At 34.9% G+C, this 14,546-nt stretch overlaps 3 protein-coding genes across 6 annotated transcripts in view; all 3 read right to left on the bottom strand.

Moving 5' to 3' along the window:
- The window catches only part of LOC111452461 (dolichyl-diphosphooligosaccharide--protein glycosyltransferase subunit 2-like), an 11,729-nt gene extending 10,715 nt beyond the window's left edge, over positions 1–1,014 (bottom strand). For 2 of the 3 annotated variants that reach the window (XM_023093207.1, XM_023093208.1), the window contains exons 1-2: positions 872–905; positions 657–801 (exon numbers count right to left, since the gene is read on the bottom strand). In XM_023093207.1, the coding sequence (XP_022948975.1) occupies positions 657–801; positions 872–890 (164 nt within the window). In that variant the 5' untranslated portion in view covers positions 891–905. Of the gene's footprint in view, positions 1–656; positions 802–871; positions 906–973 lie in introns of those variants that run through there. The other variant, XM_023093209.1, reaches the window with a different exon arrangement.
- Positions 1,015–2,237: 1,223 nt separating this feature from the next.
- Positions 2,238–3,438, bottom strand: LOC111452463. Its single transcript, XM_023093211.1, has 2 exons — positions 3,282–3,438; positions 2,238–3,166 (listed from the first exon to the last, which is right to left on the bottom strand). Exons 1-2 carry the CDS (start codon positions 3,333–3,335, stop codon positions 2,522–2,524), a joined length of 699 nt encoding a protein of 232 aa, XP_022948979.1. The 5' UTR covers positions 3,336–3,438; the 3' UTR covers positions 2,238–2,521.
- A 7,314-nt stretch (positions 3,439–10,752) lies between these two features.
- Positions 10,753–13,599, bottom strand: LOC111452521 (shugoshin-1). Of its 2 annotated transcripts, none has more exons than XM_023093290.1 (9): positions 13,189–13,599; positions 13,070–13,107; positions 12,819–12,927; positions 12,686–12,709; positions 12,531–12,596; positions 11,999–12,037; positions 11,788–11,887; positions 11,214–11,274; positions 10,753–11,139 (listed from the first exon to the last, which is right to left on the bottom strand). In XM_023093290.1, exons 1-9 carry the CDS (start codon positions 13,333–13,335, stop codon positions 10,878–10,880), a joined length of 846 nt encoding a protein of 281 aa, XP_022949058.1. In that variant the 5' UTR covers positions 13,336–13,599; the 3' UTR covers positions 10,753–10,877. The 2 variants fall into 2 exon arrangements, with proteins under 2 accessions (XP_022949058.1, XP_022949057.1); XM_023093289.1 differs by having other exon boundaries at positions 12,528–12,596; positions 13,189–13,597.
- Positions 13,600–14,546: the final 947 nt, after the last annotated feature.

The following is a 14,546-nucleotide window of genomic DNA, read 5'->3' as shown; positions in this document are numbered from 1 at the left end:
AACAAAAAAAAAAAAAAAAAAAGTCAAGGGTAGAATGGGAGACCACATACAATAATAGAAGCTCACAGAAAACACAAGAACAAAACCCAAACAACCAATTCAAAAGCTCCATTCTTCAAAAAATAAAATCACAATAATAACACTTCAAGATTTCAAGCATGCTAACAAATGTCCTGTGAATGGCATCACAAATGAGACATCCTCGCAAAATTATCATGAAAGGTGATCTGGTTAAAAATAAAGGGATCGGAATGAAAAATATAATTGAAAATAGGTTTCTATCATGAAAAAAAAAATTAATTAATTAATAAGTAGTTTGTTGATGAAAAAAAAAGTGTTTTGACAGTATAATTTATATTAAAAAGAAACAATTTTCAGATCAAAAACAGAATTTTACTGCTTTCATATGAAAGCAAAAGGCAGAGATCAGAACCGTTTATTCAAAAAGGCAATTTCCTGCAGCTATTTTATAACTAGTGACGAACCCTTTTCAAAGATCATAGCTACAAAATTACAGAGAAAGGAAGAATTGAACTTCCCACCAAGGTTAGTCTAAGAACTTAATTGCCATGTCCTTTTTTAACTCAATGTGTCCAACCCAGAGAAACAAAACGCGAATAAACACAAGAATTCCTCAAGTAATAAATGTAGTCTACCTTCCAAATGCTCCATTACTAGGCCGGAAGATCTCGAGAGCTGCATATCGGTGCGAATCTGAGATCGGCTGAAAAATGATTGCAGCTTGGCAGATCGAAATCCAATAAAGTAGTACCAGAAATCGAACTAGGTTTCTGGCCATTGCTGCAAAAGAACAGAATTGAAGAACATTAATATACGATCCTATGAATACAACAGATCACGAAATTCCTACATTTCCCAAGTGATTCCATACTGAATTTGACAAAAGAAATAAGCAATGTGTGTGTAGAACCCTAGTGTATAGATCGTATACAAATCGTAAAGAGAAGCTAACCCAAAGAGGGTGGTCGCGCGGTCAACTGTGGGCGAAAAAGGGTGATGCAGCGCGAAGAGGCGTAAGCTGATTTATAAAGGTTTTTTCTTCCTTTTTTTTTTTTTCTTTTATTTTATTAATACTAAATTTTAAATTTAATTTATGCAAAATATTCCATTTTTCACTTACGAGATGTTTTGGATCATTGTTGGTAATGGGCCTAACGGCCCAAAATGTTTGGGCCTTCGCGTTGTTTATATGGTCTTTTTCGATGCCATTCTCGACTAAATCAGTGACCGAAAACGATAAGTTGCCACACGTTGAAGAAAAATGATATACTTTAACCGACATTAAACTCACTGCCCGCAAATATTGTCCATTTTGTTAACCCAAACTCCCGTCATTCAGTTAACATGAATTTGTAACAACCTAATCTCACCGCTTGCAAATATTGTCCATTTTGCCCCGTTATACATCGTCGTCAGTCTCACAATTTTAAAACGCGTCTATTAGAGAAAGGTGGGGTTGAAAAAAAATGAAATATAGTGGAATCTGTAACAAGGCAAGCTCACTGTTCATTACGTATAGTCGTTAGTCTCACCATTTTGCAATATTTCTACTAGGAAGAGATTTCCACACCCTTACAAAGAAAAATGTTTTATTTTATGATATCTTACGTTGGTTGGGGAGGAGAACAAAACACCATTTATAAGGGTGTGGAAACCTTCCCCTGGTAGATGCGTAAGCGTTGAGGGGGAAGCCCGAAAGGGAAAGCCGAAATAGGACAATATCTACTAGTAGTGGATCTAGGCCGTTACACATTCTCATCTCCAACCGATATAAGAGAATCCAACCAAACATACGAGTGCTATCGACATCAAATTCGGCTCACCCTTACACTAGCAACGAGACCAAATCCATCTCGATCGAGAAACCAAATGGCTCATTACACATCTCTCCATCTAAAAGAAAAAAAAGTGAGTGTTCATAAGATGACATTGACACATCACAAATTTCAATTAATAAAGCTTTAGATCATTCGCCAATTGACAAGTTGGGCAAAGCAAATTGAAGGGCTGAGAGGAAGCATTTCCCTCACAAGCAGGGCAGACACCACCATATGCTCTGTTTTCAGGCCTCCATTCAACTCTCCTTTAGTAGTCAAATACACTCATTACCAACCCATTTGTTCTTCACCCACCTCTCTGCCGTGGAGACTCTGCCAAAACAACCCTTTTACAGGATCGATTCACTTATTACATTAACCTAATTGCTCTGTTTTTAATCAAACAAAAGTAATTAATCTCATACAATCAAATGTTTTGGTATACAAATCACACAATAACACTCTAAATCTACTGTTTTTTAAGTATTACAATCCGGGTCTGTCGAAATTTCAACCTCTACGACTTACGAGAGGCTAACTAATTGAACTATACTCAAATTAGCTCCAAAGGAAAGAAAACAAGTCAAGATCAAGAAGCTCTGTTCTTGTCTTGAGCTGTTCTAAGCTAACTAGACTAAATATGTAAATTAATATATGATTAATTTAATTGGATTGTTGGAAGGTCAGTTGAAAACAAGCCTCTGGAATTTGGTTGCGGTTTGAGAATCCGAATCCTCGCATAGAGACAGAGCCCTCTTCTTGTTGACAATCCCACAATTAGTGTCGGCGAGCGACGGTAGCGGCGGAGGAAGTGGAATTGTAACCGGCGGCAAATGAAACGATTCGAGTGGCGGTGGTGGATGTCTCCATTGAGGAAGTGGTCCAGCGAGGAGAAGTGTGTGTAGAAGTGGACCGGCGTTCATCACTGCCTGCAAGAGCTTACCCTTTTCCGGCAATGGCTTTTCAGGGACCCAGTCGATGATTTCGGGAGATGAAACGATACTCTCATCGCAATCGGAGGAGGAGAAGGCGTTTTGGGAATCGAATCCTTTTCTGGGTTGGTCGTCGATGGTGGAAATTGCAGAGAGAGGCGGCGGTGGATTCGGCGGCGGCGGCGGTGGGTGTTGATGATGGAAGAACAGTTTCTGGAGGAGAAGGGTTTGGCATTTCTCATTGGCTTCGTCTCTTTCTCTAATGGCTTGATTTAAAAGATTCTTGAGATGTAAAAGCTGGTCGTCCTTCTTGTTAAGCTCCTCTTGGACTGTAATTTTGGTCTGTTCAAGCTCCAGAGTGGTGCACAGAAGAGAATGCCTGAGTTCATCGACGTTCTGCCAAAGAAAAAACAGAGGAACCGCAAAATCAAAATCAGAACCGAATTTCGAAATTCTGGGAAATACCCAGAAAAAGTAAGGGAGAATTTGAGAAGATGGGTATGAAACTGACCTTGGTTTGCAAGAAATAAGCCCAAGTTAAAACAGGGCTGCGTTGGTTATCCATGGAGTTAGAGAAAGAAACAGAGGAACAGAGGAACAGAGAAACAGAGAGGGAATTATAATGGGATTTGGATTGGGAGTTTTCAGGGAAGAAGGTTGTTCTTATAAAAAGCACATGGGGTTGGGGTGTGGTTAAATTCTCACTAGGGTTTGGACAAAACAACAAAAGGGTCATGGCTAAGCTGATCTGTAACATATTGTACCGTGACTAGGTTAGGTTGGGTTAGAAGAATGTTCGAGACAGTGATTCAAGCCACTTAAATAAAGTTTACAATTCCACTTAACCGAACCCAACTTATTATTTTTGGGTCAGGTTAGAATGTCGAGTTGTTTTTTTATTATTATTATTTTAAAAACTCTTATTTATTTCTAATATACGTTATATTAATAATTAAATTTTTATAAAATTTAAATATCAAACATTTACCTTACTAATCATACCGTTCTTAAATAAATTTTTAAAAGTAGGGTTACGTTAAGTTGAATTGCAATTCTATTTTCTGGTTGGTTTGATTGACCCACCTAAAAATATAAACGTTTGTAATGTTAAAAATATCTTATCTATTTATAATACATGTTACATTAATAACTAAAATTTCATACATCAAACATTTGCCCGTACATTACAAACATTAAATATTTTAAAGCTTTTTAAAAATAGGGTTAGATTGGATTGGATTGTAACGTTACAAACGTTAAATGTTCTATTTTCTAGTTTATTTGATTCACCCACCAAAAATATCAACCCGTAAATTGAACCTATTTTAAAAAAAATTAAACCTGACGCATGCGAACAAAAAAAAAATTTACCTGATTTGAGTTAAATGGCCTGAGTTAGTCGAGTAATTGACTCGTGTGAACATTTCTAGAACGGTAACCGACTATTTATAAATTTTTATTAAGCTATAAAATCAAGAAAACTAGTTTTTTTGTTTTTGAAATGTTATTGTTGGGAGTAAAAAAGTAAATGCAAAAGCTTTAAACCTTAATTACTCCAAATATTATATAAAAATAAATAAATAAATTAGAGAAAGGAAAAGGTTGATATGACTAATTATAAGAGCTTTATCTGTAATTAACAGTGTTAGTCTAACCTTAAATACTGCTTTATCTTTAATGCTGAAAATAGTGTTAACATTCAGACAGCTCTCTTTAATTAATGTCTCTTAACAGCATCTCTCTTTCAAGCTAATCAATTTTGTGTCACTTTTGGAACATTACATAATGTAATTCTTTTCTTCTTTTCTTTTCTTTTTAATTTGTTCATGTGCCGAGTCGTTTCCGTGAGGATACTGACAAAAAAAAAAAAAAATCGAGCTTATGTAAGTAAATTAACTAGGAGGGGGAGACGAAACATTTGTTACAAGGGTGTAAAAACTTCTCCCTATCATATGCGTTTTAAAACTATGAGGCTGATGGTGATATGTAACGGGCTAAAATGGACAAAATCTGTTAGCAATAGGCTTGAGCTGTTAGAAATAGTATTAGAGTCAGATATCGGGCGATGTGTTAGGGAGGACACTGGACTCCCTTAGGGGTGGATTGTGAGATCTCACATTGGTTGAGAGAGGGGATAAAACATTTCGTATAAGGGTGTGAAAACCTCTTCTTAATATACACGTTTTTAAATTATAATGTTGACGATGATATGTAATGGGTTAAAACGGACAATATCTGTTAATGGTAGGTTTGGGTTGTTAGAAATAGTATTAGAGCTAGACATCGGCTGGTGTGCTAGAGAGGACGTTAGGCTCCCTTAGGGATGTGTGAGATCTCACATCGGTTGACAGAGAGGATAAAACATTCCTTATAAGGGTGTGAAAACCTCTCCCTAACATACGCGTTTTAAAACTGTAAGGTTAACGACGATATGTAACGGGCTAAAACAGACAATATCTGTTAGCGGTAGGCTGAGCTGTTAGAAATAGTATCAAAGCCAGACATTGGGCGGTGTGCTAGAGAGGACGTTGGACTCCTTTAGGGGTGGATTAGATCTCACATCAGTTGAAAGAAAGGCTAAAACATTCCTTATAAGGGTGTGAGAGTAGACTTTGACTATTACACGTAGAAAGTGGTTTTTCACATATTAAATTACTTATGGTCAACGTCCTTCGACGGATACGTATAGATGCAAAATTGGACACGGTGAAATGCAACCGGCACGGGTATAGGCAGGCACGAGTTGATCGTAGGCCGGTGATGATACCAAAAATTACAATTGGGCAACCACCTCTCGTGTCCCATTGTTTGGTGTAATTATATTAGGCATGATGAAAGCAAGTCTCTCATGTGAAGTTGGCATGCGTGCACCATTCTATGACAAGGAAGCGCCAACTTGAAGCATTGGAGGGACACCCAATGGCCAATCTCATCATATATAGAATTTCACACACTATCCTACGTCTTTCGTGGCACACCACCTGGTGTCTACCCCTTTCAGGATTCAACGTCTTCATTGGCACACCGTCAGTGTCTGTCTCTGATGCCATTTGTCTCACTGATAATCGATATTGTTCTCTTTGGGCTTTCCCTTTTTTGCTTCCCTCAAAGTTTTTCAAACGTGTCTGCTAGGGAGAAGTTTCCACACCCTTACAAAGAATATTTTGTTCTCCTCTCGTGAGTTTCATCATTATCCAAGCTCACTATATAGAATCTCATTCACTCTCTGTTCTACACGTATAAGTAGAGCTAATCAACGTAAACGGGCCCGACAAGATAATAGTTCAAAAATGTAAAATTGGTAATCAGTCAACTATTTGTAGATTTAATGAGAATTCAGTATCTTCACTCCATGTATTTGTTTATCTTATCTTAAGCATGATATGTGGATATAATAAGAATCATAATTATATGGATAATTCATAATTGATATAATTATGAGAGAGAGGTTATAAAGCAAGCAACCGAATATTCATATTAATGGATCATATTCATATGTAGATAGCTCTTGTAGTTAGCTAAAAGAACATCATAATTGCACGACCACCTTTTCCGACATAACCATGCATTATGCTATAATTATGTGTACAATTTAACGTTAATTTTACTATAACACCCATCAAATCCATTCAACAAAATTTATCATTCAACCCTAAAAACGACTCCGACTTCTACGACATTACCATGGAGTTTAACTATAGAGTTTCTACGATTGATCGTTTTGTTGTAAAAGGTTTCCACACCCTTATAAAAGGTGTTTTGTTCTCCTCCCCAACCAATGTGAGACATCACAATCCACTATAAGGGTTTTGTTCTCCTCCTCAACCAATGTAAGACATCACAATCCACCCCCTTCGGGCCCAGCGTCCTTGCTGGCACTCGTTACAATCCACTATAAGGGTTTTGTTCTCCTCCTCAACCAATGTGAGACATCACAATCCACCCCCTTCGGGCCCAGCGTCCTTGCTGGCACTCGTTTCTCCACACCCTTATAAAAGGTGTTTTGTTCTCTTCCCCAACCAATCTGAGACATCACAATCCACCCCCTTCGAGCCCAGCGTTCTTGCTAGCACTCGTTTCTTTCTCCAATCAATCCCTTCGAGCCCAGCGTTCTTGCTAGCACGCGTTTCTTTCTCCAATCAATGTGGAACTGCCATCAAATCCACCCCCCTTCGAAGCGGAAACAGCGAGAAGGCTGACACATCGTCTAAGGTCTGACTCTGATACCATTTGTAACGACCCAGACCCACCGTCAGCAGATATTGTTCTCTTTAGGCTTTAAAGCTTCCCCTCAAGACTTTAAAACATGTCTGCTAGGGGAATGTTTCCACACCCTTATAAATGGTGTTCTGTCCTCCTCCCCAACCAACGTGGGACATCATGACTACATTGCAAAGGATGCAAGGGAATGTTAGAGTGGATACCAAATGAGTCATTACAAGCTCTCATTCAAATGTGACACCGGTTTATTCGTGTATCCTTTTCTACATAATCATATATTAAAATTAGACACTTTTATATTTAATACATTTTTCGATGTAATTAAGGATTAAATTGAGGTGTTGGACCAATTTTCCAAGGGGGGGCCCACTTTATCGTGTTTTATAAATGAAATTAAGGGCTTTAAGTAAGGTATCTGCTGCAGCTGAAATAATATATATATATATATATATATATATATATATATATATATATATTATTATTATTGCCAAGATTTTTGGTGGGTTAACTATAATTAGGTCGATAAACACTTGATTACTAACAATTGCCAGCTGACTTTCCTCACTAATACTTCTTTAAAATGCTTAATTATAATTAACAAACAAGTGTATTTTGGTTAATTATAACAAATAAAATCAATAATTACTCTCCCCAATACTCAACCCGAGTCTTTAGGTTGAGGTGGTCTAGTCGTGGTCTGGTCATATCCCCTACCCGATAGTTATATGCTGTAAGTCATTATTGTTGTCCTTTTGTTTGCATCACATATAACACAAATTTCAATCTCTCAAATCTTTCTTTCAAAACTCTCTTTCGAAATCTCTCTGTCCACGTTTTCTAAAACTTGAACCGAGGCTAGAGACTCGAGCATACGTCGCTTGGCTGTAGGCGAGACAAGAATGAATTGACTTAACTCACTTCTTGCTGGGAAGTAAGTGCTGCAGAATTGCAAATTCGCTGTCATCAGAAGTGCGATTGTGACAAGAGAGGTTAACTAAAATTTAATCATGTATTCATAAATCATAACGTATCATTAATATCACTTTCAAACGTTAAATATTTATAATTTGTAATAATATTTTAAATGTAGGGTAAGGTTGAGTTGGGTTATGAACGTTATGAACCCTATTTTCAGGTTAGCCAAATTGACCCGACCAAAAAGATTCCAACTTTTGAATCAAACCCAACCCAACTTAAGTTGGGTAGTCCATATTATCGAACCATATGAACTATCACTACTTCAGGTCTCAATCCCGAGAGAGATTGATATTGATTACGAGAGAACGGTAGCATTAGTTGGAAAAAGTAAACGAATAGAGTACTCATCATAGGAAGGAAAGCATTGGCATTGGCATTCCCTTTTGAAGAAAAAAGGATAAACGAATTACTTTCAGGACAGTTGAGAATGATTGTGTCCTCTTCATAAAGTCGAAGAGAGCCATGAAATAAATAGCAAAACCCTAGAGCTCTTTCTTTTTTGACCCATCTACTCTTATATGCGCCTCGATCTAATGCATGTGTAAGCGTATCTCTAAACGGGTTTTTTTTTTTCTCGAGTTAGATGCTCAATAAAGATGATATAATAGGTTAAACTACCCCTAACAGATATTGTCCTCTTTGGATTTTTCCTTTCGTGGTTCTCTTCAAAGTTTCTAAAACGTGTCTGGTAGAGAGAGATTTTCACACCATTATAAAGAATGGTTCGTTCTCTTTCCTAACCAATGTGGGTTCTTATAGTCCACCCTCATTCAAAGCCCAGCGTTCTTGTTGGCTATTGTAATCGACGTGGGATCTCACAATTCACCTCTATTCGGGACTCCGCGTCCTCGCTAGAACTCATTCCTCTCTCCGATTTATGTGGGATTTCACAATCCACTGCCGTATTAGTTGACACTCATTCCTCTCTCCAAATTATTTAAAATTCATTATCTCTCGAATTTTATTATTATTTTTTTTCACGTTAACACCTAATTTCAAATTTAAAACAAAAAAGGTTTTTTTTTATTTTAATTTTTAAGAAAAAGAAAAAGAAAAAAAAAAGAAACAGTTGGAGCACAGTCCCAACGACATGAAGTGGGGCCCACTAACCGCTAGTACCTGTCAAGCGAATAAAAACAAACTCATGGCCCGGACTTTCCTCTTTTCTTTTTTTTTTTTTCACGAAATTAAAATACAAAAATAAAAAATGATTTTAAATTAATTACAAAGAAGCCCCTGGTTTGTTTGTGACGCGGTTTCAGCTACTTCCAACTCAATCTTGGTTTAGATTTATTATGACACGTGTCCCTTTCTCATTCGCTTAAACTCACATGCATTAAATATTTTTCTCTCTATTTAAAAATTAAATAAAATCTTTTGTTCCATCAAATAATATTAAAAAAAAAAAAAAAAAAATCTTTCTTTGTCCATTAGCTCTTTGTATAAATGTAATAATATTAAAATTTCAAATTCTTTGAACTTGTCACTCAAATGATATTATCAAATCCCTAAATTAAATGTCTCACATTTATTTATTTAATATTGATCGTCACATGTGATATATTCATCGAACTTATTTTATATATCTCGACTATCTTATCATATTTGTTCAAGAAATTTGTCCCATTATCTAATTTGTTTTATTCAACCATTTCTATATAACGAGATCGATCACTGAATTATGCTTAAATTGGTATTATATTATACAGTAGATTATCTTTTTTTATAATTATTTATTAAAAATTCAAAATTGACGTAAGCATGATAGTAAGGTGAGATACATTTTTGTTCCATTCACACTCGAGAAAACTAATAATGGAGAATTGTGTCCCTCCACTCTTTTTTTTTTTTATGCAACATAATTATAATTTTAGGAGAAGCAGTAATTTGAGTTTTAGCTAAGGAATTGGGTCGTTAAAAGAAAAAAAAAACATCATAATCAAATAAAAATAAAGGAAAAGATTTGAGGGCCATATGGGGAAAAAGACATAATGAAATGAGGCATGTGACATTGGATTATGCATCATGAAATCTTTATCATAAGCTAACAAAACTATATAATAAACTTCATTTTCAAGTTGATTTTTTTTTTATAAGTATCTACCGAAGAAATTAAAAAAAAAAATGAAAATGTTTAAGAAAGTAGAAACAGGAGTGGGGTCCACACGGTTTAATGATGACATTATAATGGTGAAAATAATCGGGTGAAATTGAGAACAGAGTAAAGTTGGTGGACTTAGACATAATATTTTGGTTGAAAACGACGTGGTTTTGAAAATAAGGGTTTAGCCACATGGCTGCGCTTATTTTATTATTTATTATGCTTTCAAACCTAATTAATTTTGAAAAAAAAATATATATCTCTTGAATTATTAGTGGAAGACAGTATTTTGAATAAATGTAATTAAATCAAATAATTATAGATTTAAATAAAATATATGTTTTAAGTAAATTAAAAAAATGAGTCGATAACCAAATTCAAAGTTTATGAATCGAGTTGTTATCTCATTGGGTCTCCTTGAACGTCCCCAACTGACAATAGGGTGCGAGCCCACATGCTACTTTCTTTGATATTTTGGGTCATATGTTAGCCCAAAACGGGACCGATCAACACGTGTTGGAACGTTAGTTCGATTCCTTTGTTAAATGGCTATCATTAAAAGAACAGAGGTTCGAATTTCTTACTCCAAAATGTCTAAATTTCAATTACAACATCGTCTCCTTTTTAATAAGTTAGAAGTTCGAATCTCTTCTCTTGACAGATACATAATTTACACTATACATACACTCGAAACAAAATAATATATAAACATCAAGAACAATACAAGCCACAGGTGGAATAATCATAGCTACATACAAGAAAGTAAAATTTAAACTGCTAGCTGAAACAGTATACTGATCTCACTTGTCAATCATGTCGTCTGATTTTAGCGTTGTGACGAGCTTCTTTGTAGGATTGAATCTTTTCAGCTGCTCTGTGCAATGGTCTTCCAATATAAGATCTTTGCAGAGCTGAAGATGATGATGGTGAATTGACATTGTTGTTCTTCCTTTCTTCTTCATCTTCTCCAGTAGCAGTAAATTTCATGTCTTCTTCTATTTCAAACGAGTTCTCTTCATGGTGTCTCATTTGATATCTAAATCTACCAGATTGTGCTCTTACACAATGCCTGTAAACAGAAAAATATGTAAAAAAAGCAGTAACTAAAGTTGAAAGAATACCAGTTCAAATATTGCTAAGTACCTTTTGTTTTCATCATCTCTCTTCATCGCATACTTTGAGTATGAAGCTGAAGGGCTCATAGCTGCAGTTGTTTAAGAGTCGTTACTTTTCAACCAGACAATAAGAATAAAGTTTTCAAGTCTAGGACGTTGAGGATTGTGTGGAGGGAGTCTCACGTTAGCGGTTAATTTAGGGAATGATCGTGGATTTATAAGTAAGGATCACATCTCCATTGGTACCAGGCTGGGAAGCCCAAGCAAAGCTATGAGAGTTTATGCTCAAAGTGGACAATATCATACCATCGTGGAGAATCGTAATTCCAAACGTAGGAGTCCTCTTGGCATGGTCTCAAAACCATCATAATATTTGGGAGTAAAAAGATTTAGAAGTGATTTATGAGGAAACAGTCCTAGAGAATAACTTTATTAAAAGCATTTTCAAAAGAGTAGAGCTAAGCATCAGAATAATTTCTTATGAAACCCTTTTAACTGCAACTCACAATTTGAACATAACGGTGAGGATAGTTGCTATAAATTGGCAGTAAAATGGGAACATTTTTAGGCTTTTGTTCATATTCATCAATTCATGAACATACATTGATTTCTAGCTCGTCCGGAGGGCTTTCTGTTTCCACTGCAAGCTTTGGTGTCAATTTTAACCGCAAGTGGAAATTGCTCTGTTGGCTTCTCTTCTTCCTGAAGCCAGGAAAGAATGGGTGAAAAAGACAGTTCTAAGTGAAGTTTGAGGCATGAAAAGAATAGAAAAGCAGAGATGCCTGAAAGAAAAAAAAGGAAATTACCAATTACCTGCCATTCAAAATTTCCATTATTCATTCCTGCTTTCCCCTGTCGGAATATACAGCAGTTTCTTGTTAAAATACAAGACTTTTTCATTGCCTATTGAAGAAAATTAACCTAGCTAATCTAAATCTTGATAAGAAAAGCTTCAGTTTTCCCCAAGTTTGGGTCTAGTTTGTAAGGAACTTGAAGGGTTGAAACTCCACTCTTAGGATTTGATCTAAAAACTGTGTTAAAGAGTAAGATCTTTATATCTAAATTATCCAAAAATCTCAAAAAAATGGTAAGGAATCAACTCAAGGAAAAGTTTTGGAACAAATTTTCTTGATGATCAAGATCTAAATTCGTGATTCGAATCACTTCACAAGATAGCTTAATCGAAGCTACTCCTAATTACATATTTTTGGTTAAATTACAATTTTAGTTCCAATTCAAACTTATCTCTGTCATTAATAAATGACTGAAACAATTCCAGAGCTAGACAAAATAGATATCCCTACTATTCTTTGCAGGAAGAAAAAGTGTCTAAAGTTACTACCACGGTATTCAAACGCGTTGCTTTTAGCAAGGCCTCCTTGCATTCAAGCTCATGCCCCAGTGATTTTATCTGAAACACATCAGGACCAGTTTATTGAGCATAAATGAGATTGAAACAAATGCAGCAAAAAAATTAATTCAAGATTGTTGGGAACTTACTCTATCTCTCCCTAAATTGATTTCCTGTAAGAGGAAATCGATGTACAGTTGATTAGAGTCTCAGAGTTGTCAAGGGAAATGAAAAATAGGAGAGGGATAATCATAAATGTTTCTGAATTATAAATGATCATACTGCTAAAAAATGACTGTTTGATTGAGCAAGCTGCCAATTCTGAAGCTGCAGTTTCTGAATGCATTCCCGAAGTTTGTTTAGCTCGGCTTCACTCAGATCAATAATTTCACTGTTCAAATGTCAAGGAATCATTTGTTTTCCTTGAAAGTTCTGTTTTCAAAAGATATGAACTACGATAGTATTGACATGATATGCTAATGAGATTGATAATAGAGAATTTAGAGGAAGAAAAGGCAAATCCAGAAGGATACTTCTTCTCCATGACAAGTTTCATCAGAGCCATATTTTCCTGATCCATAAATTACATCCAATCAAACAAATATCTCAGATTAAAGAACAACAGGCAAAGGGAGACCAGATTGATGCATACCTCCACCAGCTGATCGACAACGTCTTGATTTGACCGCCAAGCTTCCGAAGACCTTTCATCTTCCATATGAGCTCTCATTGTCTTGGAATTCGTAATATCTGCTAGCTTGTTCCGCACTCTGCTTCCAATCGACAATCGCTTCGCCATTTCAAATCAGCGAATCGTAACACAATGCCCTAAGGAAGGAATTTCGCCAATAATTGGGGATTTCTGGTGTCTATGATGAGAGGAATTTGCGGTTTTTATGGAAGAGAAAACAGAGGAAATTAGAGAGGAAAGAAAAGCCCTAATTACAGAGATTCAAGATTCAAAGGAACAAAGCAAAAAAGCTGAACACGAAGATTCTGCAATCGTCGAGAGCTTCGGCCGGACAACGGCTTTCCGAATCGGTAAAGCCGAGAGGGCTAAATTAAATCAATTCCGAACCTACCTCTCCGAACCAAGATTTTAAATATTTGAACGTTACCTTCTGAATCCTTTTCTTTATTTTTCTTAGATGCTCTTTTATCCTTTTTTTTAATTTATTTTTTATATATATAATAATTATTAATTTAAACACAATTTATATTTATTGTGAATTATATACGTAAATTCTCTAAACTAGTTATTCTTTAAATTTGTGCAATTTTGAGACTATATATTAATATTACAATTCTAACCTTCCTCGATAACAAAGAAATCAGTGATCGAGAAGAGCCCGAGAAATATAAAAGTATTCGTAGGTTGGATTGAGTCGGGTTGAGTCTCCTTGAGATGGGTTGTAAAATTTTCAACCCAAAAAACAGTTATTAAATAATGAACCAAACCCAATTTAACTATAATTTTTTTTTTGGGTTTACTCCAATTGTTAGGCTCATTTATTTAATTATTTATTTTTAATTAAAATAAAATGTTAGTGTGTAAAACTTGTTTTCAAACATTTTTTTACCTTGCTATTCAATTTCAATATATATTTTGAAAAATTACATTTCAATTATTATAAAATTATTTTTAACAGTGGTGGAAGAATAAATAATAAAATAATAAAATATATACATATATATATAAATAATTGCGACTCAATATTTTTCAAACATTTTTTTTTACTCTGCCGGGTATATTTTGAAAAATTAACTTTCTATTATTAAAATATTATTTTTAAGAGTGGTCGAAGAATAAATAATAAAATAAATAAATATATATATAATTGCAACTCAATTTTTTTCGAACTTTTTTTTACCTTTGCAACTCGATTTTTATATATATTTTGAAAAATTAATTTTCAATTATTAAAATATTATTTTTAAGACCGGTGGAAAAATAAATAAATAAATATATATATATATATATATATATATATATATATATATATATATATA

Source organism: Cucurbita moschata, unplaced genomic scaffold (genome assembly GCF_002738365.1).
Source record: "Cucurbita moschata cultivar Rifu unplaced genomic scaffold, Cmos_1.0 Cmo_Scf00014, whole genome shotgun sequence".
In the NCBI taxonomy this organism is placed as follows: Eukaryota; Viridiplantae; Streptophyta; class Magnoliopsida; order Cucurbitales; family Cucurbitaceae; genus Cucurbita; species Cucurbita moschata.
Note: the sequence above shows the minus strand (reverse complement) of the source record. Positions and strands in the feature narration are given on the sequence as shown.

Bases quoted from the DNA above. Each gene is read 5' to 3' on its own strand.
- LOC111452463 (XM_023093211.1), bottom strand. From the start codon at position 3,335: ATGGATAACCAACGCAGCCCTGTTTTAACTTGGGCTTATTTCTTGCAA. The intron at 3,167-3,281 runs GTCAGTTTCATA...TTTCTTTGGCAG, and splicing joins CTTATTTCTTGCAAACCAAG to AACGTCGATGAACTCAGGCA.
- LOC111452521 (XM_023093289.1), bottom strand. From the start codon at position 13,335: ATGGCGAAGCGATTGTCGATTGGAAGCAGAGTGCGGAACAAGCTAGCA. The intron at 12,928-13,069 runs GTATCCTTCTGG...ACATTTGAACAG, and splicing joins AAACTTGTCATGGAGAAGAA to TGAAATTATTGATCTGAGTG. The intron at 11,275-11,787 runs GTATGTTCATGA...AAACAACTGCAG, and splicing joins CGGACGAGCTAGAAATCAAT to CTATGAGCCCTTCAGCTTCA.